At 36.7% G+C, this 5,117-nt stretch overlaps 1 protein-coding gene across 1 annotated transcript; it reads left to right on the top strand.

Moving 5' to 3' along the window:
- Positions 1 to 1,323: 1,323 nt before the first annotated feature.
- LOC134257697 (histone H2A-beta, sperm-like) lies at positions 1,324 to 4,476 on the top strand. Its single transcript, XM_062740286.1, has 2 exons — positions 1,324 to 1,348; positions 4,067 to 4,476. Exons 1-2 carry the CDS (start codon positions 1,324 to 1,326, stop codon positions 4,447 to 4,449), a joined length of 408 nt encoding a protein of 135 aa, XP_062596270.1. The 3' UTR covers positions 4,450 to 4,476.
- Positions 4,477 to 5,117: the final 641 nt, after the last annotated feature.

Below are 5,117 nucleotides of genomic sequence, written 5' to 3'. Positions count from 1 at the left end.
CCCCTATATGATATTTCCCCTTTTATGTACAGTGGAGCCTCATTTATCCGGATGTTTTGGTCCTCGTCAATTTGTCCGGATATGTGAAGCGTCCGGATAACTGAATTACCAGTTAAACAAGAACAAATAACAATAAAAAAATTCTGTTCTGAAGAAAAGTCGTCCGGATACTGAAGCATCCGGATATCTGGCGTCCGGATATCCGAGGGTCCACTGTACTCTAGAATCATTTTAAATTTGGGGGTTCTATGTTCACAGACAAGCTAATTAAGTTAAGTTGAATGAATGTTATTTCACGGGTAACTCTTTTACAAGTATATAGTTCAAAGATTCAATGAATAAATACATGCAGATATACTCAGTATACTTTATCCAACCCTGGGAATGACTATGTTTTCTCCATTCAAAAATAGGGCCCCATGGGGATCCGGGTTAGAATAGTCCTCAGTACCCCCTTGCTTGTCGTAAAAGGCGACTAAATGGGGCGGTCCTTCGGATGAGACCGTATAAACCGAGGCCCCGTGTCACAGAAGGTGTGGCACGATAAAGATCCCTCCCTGCTCAAAGTGCCGAGCATAGGCCTAAATTTGCAGCACTTCACCGGCAATGGTGACGTCTCCATATCAGTGAAATATTCTGGAGAGGGACGTTAAACAGTATACAATCAATCAATCAATCAAAAATAGGAATTGTGTCAAGCAAGGCTTTTTTCCTTGACCATTTACAATTGGACAAATAAGAAACTGTTTGAAAAATTAATGTAAATTAATAATTTGAAGGACTGATATTGGGTTAATTTGTAAGAGATGTTTTATCAACAGGACTAATCTGTGTAGTTCACCTATGTATAACCACAGGAGTTCGCGTACTTATCAATTTTGCCAAAATTTTCGGTAAATAAAAAAGATACGTAATACCTATAATAATAACACGAAATTATATGCATTAAGAGCCATAAAGAATGGTCCCTTCCAAAAAGATTGGCTTGTGTTTTATAATTTTCGATTGAAAATTAATTGTGCGACAGCCTTGATATTAAGCGAGGGGTTCCCAGGTGACATAAAATGTGTTGCACTCCTTGTGTTATTATTATACGTATTACATATTTTTTTATTTAATGAAAATTTCGGTATAATTGATGGGTACGCGAACTCCTGTGATATAACATAAACAGACCACTAATTTACTGGACTGGTCAGTTGGACGTGCCCTGTAATAAGTTCTTACCTTCATTGTGGTGGGAGTTCATTGATGATGAAGTATATTGGCTGTAATTGGTGGAATAACGAGACCCCATCAAGTGTTGAAGTGGAAGATTGAAACATGGAGATGTCCAAGGTCCTTGGATGTACTGCCCTGGAAATAGCCATCCTTTATAAATCTCTTCCTGTCGAGGTTCCCTTCACTAATACCGCTGATCATCCCATCTTCCTTTATTGATCTGAAAGCTTTGTATTCCCAAATAAGTTGCAGAAGTGTACCATCTAAAAACAAGGGGCCCATGGGCCACATGGCTCATCTGAGTAACTTTGGTCCTTCTATTATTTAACAGATTTCCCCCTTTTTAATACCTATTTAGACCTTGCCCAATCCCAAGAAGCCATGATTCAAACAATTTAAAATCTACACTACCCAAGATGCTCTCACATAAGTTTCAGCTTTTCTGGCCCAGTGGTTCTTGAGAAGAATTTTTAATGGCCCCACCCATTTTTTTTTCTTGATTATCTCCCCCTTGGAAGGGACCCTTTATTTTAAGGTATTCGATCCATAAAAGGACATAATTGTCAAACCTTAAATATCCATCCTGTTAGTGTAGGAAATACTCTGAAACTTATTCAAAGCAGTTTAGAGTAGAAAAGGATTTACCAGGAGAAATTTTCAAATTGTATATAGTTATCTAATTAATTAATTAAGAATGTATTGATGTCTATGGGAACAAGCAAATTTTTTAACATAAAAATCAAAATACTATGAATTTCAAAAAATGCTATGGTGGAAAGATGTATATAATGATTAAAAAAAAATAGAAAAAACGATAAAAAAAAAAAATTTCACCAGAAAGATTTTTATGAAAAGTGAATTTTATTGATTAAAAGTGAAGGGACCAGGGGGATAACTCTTTGTGGATGGGTCATGGTAAAGCATTAGACATATTCCGTTCTTACATATTGAGAATAAAAAATGAGGATCATGTCTCCAGAGACCGATTATTTAGCCAATATATATCTGTAATGCGATTAGATTTATTGAATCTGAGGCTATTATGGATAGGATACCTTAACAACTCAAACCCAATGATGCTAAATGTACCAAGTCTGGTTAAAATTGGCCCAGGGGTTCTGGAGAAAAAAATGAAAATGTGAAAAGTTTACAACAACGACAGACAACGGACGAATTTTGATTAGAAAAGCTCAGGTGAGCCTTCTGCTCAGGTGAGCTAAAAACCCTGTTACAGATGTAGTATGAAAATACATGTGGTAGTCATAAGCAGTGTATTTGTCCCTTAATCTGATATCATTCTGATATGTAATTTACATGTAATCCCCTTCCGATGACTGCTGTAGCTGGTGCAATGGTCGTGTAGGAGATTCCTTTCAATTTTTTACAGTTTTCTTGACATGAAGTGAAGTGATGAAGGCGCCATGCTGAATCTTAAAATATTGAACCCGATACAAATTCAGTTGTTAGAGTCACTCACTTGAATAGTTTCGTATTAAAGTACCGGTCAAATTTATTAAAAATCTGAGATATTCCCTTTTTACTGTGATATTTGATGTAGGAAATTGAATATAATAATTATTGGATGCATGTGCGATTAGCCAAGTGTTTCTTTAAAAACTGTAACTGAAAATGCGAAAGTAAGACATGCTCTCAGTCTCCTAGGAGATTGATAATTTTCATTGACCATGCAAAAAGTACTGTACCTGTTTAAAAATTAGCGTTTTTAACTTAAACATTGTCTGTATATGGCGTTGTAATGAGCCAGTGTTAAGACATATGAAATAGGGAAAAAAAGGTTATGTGAAATAATTTTTTTTTCAAGTTATTTTTCTATTATTTTACGCGTAATAGGAAGGTTGTAAAGAGGCTATTGCTTATTTCCTGCATAAACGCAATAGGAAGGTTGTAAAGAGGCTATTGCTTATTTCCTGCATAAACGCAAACTTTTTTTCTGAGATTCAGAATAAGTTTTTGGACAGCATTAACTTTCATTAGTTATTTAACTGTGCTTTCCTTGAATCGAATATTTTTGGAGGATCCATAGAAACAATTATAAGCACATAGGCGTCGGAAGCAAATTGAAAGGGGGGCTTAGCCCCCCCCCCCCCTCCACACACACACACACCCTTATTTTGCAAATCTATAGAAAATATAGACATTGAAAATTGGAGTTTACCTTTGTTTGTGGTTTAGCCCCCCTTTCAATAAGACCCCACCCTTTCAATAAGCCCCCCCTTTCAATTTGCTTCTGACGCCTATGCAGATATACAATAAAAATTTGGTAGATCTTTATGGCTCTATGGCTTGTGTGTTAGTACATGTTATTCACAATTCATTATTGAGTGTTATACATGCACTTTGTTTGAGGACCAAAAGAAAAAAATGCAATGCTTGACTGTGAGCTGTATCCTAATAAATTACCACACTACACGTTGTTGCGTCTTTTAAAAGCACATTAAGATATAGATGGATGTACATTTCGCTTAGTAATTTTACTCTGGTTGTGACACCCCACCCCCCACCCCATCTTCCCTCATTTGTCTGTATAAAATTCCTTCCCATGGTCCTGCGCCTGAAATATATAGATTTAAGAAAACTTTATAATGTGATTTTTTCTTGAATGTGTATTATTCCAGCATGTAAAATAATTGCACTTTGGTATAAGCTATTTGTTTGTATAGCACAGGATCTTCCATTGAATATAGGATTTAGTTCATGAGTTGTGGATTTTCCTTTTTTATGGCTGAAACCTCGGTCTTGGTCAGAGGATAAAAACACAATACGAATTGGAGATGTATGTTTATTCATGAATGAATGAATTAATTAATTATCATCTCTTAACCAGTGGTCTTTTCCAATATCCCTAATGGCAAGGTGAAGGGAAAGGCCAAGAGCCGATCATCCCGTGCCGGACTTCAGTTCCCCGTGGGTCGTATCCACCGTCTGCTAAGGAAAGGCAACTACGCCGAGAGAGTGGGAGCCGGTGCCCCCGTGTACCTGGCCGCCGTTCTCGAATACTTGGCCGCCGAAGTCTTGGAGTTGGCAGGCAACGCCGCCCGCGACAACAAGAAGACCAGAATCATCCCCCGTCATCTGCAGCTGGCCATCCGCAACGACGAGGAGTTGAACAAACTGCTGTCCGGCGTGACCATCGCCCAGGGTGGTGTCCTGCCCAACATCCAGGCCGTGCTCCTCCCCAAGAAGACCCAGAAGTCCGCCAGCAAGTAAAAAGTCTGTCTACGACTTTGAAATAAACCAAACGGCCGTTTTCACGGCCACCCAAATTTTTCGAAAAGATGCCTCTATATAGGAGCATAATTTAAGAAACGAAATGTGTGTTACTTTTCAATGAATGCTGCTGCTACTATATGTGGAGCACTGGTATATATACTGAGATGCATTTTTCCCCAATCAAGACTGCAAATTCACATATACAGATCTGTGCCAAAATTGAAGCAAATGGTCACTTTTTGTCCCAATTTCATATTTTTCATTTCATTATTTAATCCAGACAATGTGTAGTAATTTTATATTTTTTGAAAAAGCTCATTAGATATTTAGATTTAAGTTCATCAGTTGTAAAATTCAAGATGGTCCGGTGGGCTAAAAAGTTTAAAATACAAACATCTTTTGGGGAAATTTGAATTTTGAACATTTAAGGTAAAAATCGAAAATATTAAAATTGTAAAAACCTGTTTATTTAGAAATTTGAAAATTTAGGTTTTTGAACTAAAAGATTAAATTTCAATATACCAAACCAGTTAGAGTTTTTGAAATTTAAATATTTGAACTATTATATATACATTTTACAACTCAAAATCATTTTTAGAACTTTGAATTGTTAAGTGTTACACGGACCCAAGATCAGTGCTGACTATATATAATTCAAAGTGAGT

This window comes from Saccostrea cucullata, unplaced genomic scaffold, assembly GCF_032062105.1.
Source record: "Saccostrea cucullata isolate Sc308-1 unplaced genomic scaffold, CSIRO_AGI_Scuc_v1 ctg16132, whole genome shotgun sequence".
Lineage (NCBI taxonomy): Eukaryota > Metazoa > Mollusca > Bivalvia > Ostreida > Ostreidae > Saccostrea > Saccostrea cuccullata.
This window is presented reverse-complemented; position numbering and strand designations above follow the sequence as displayed.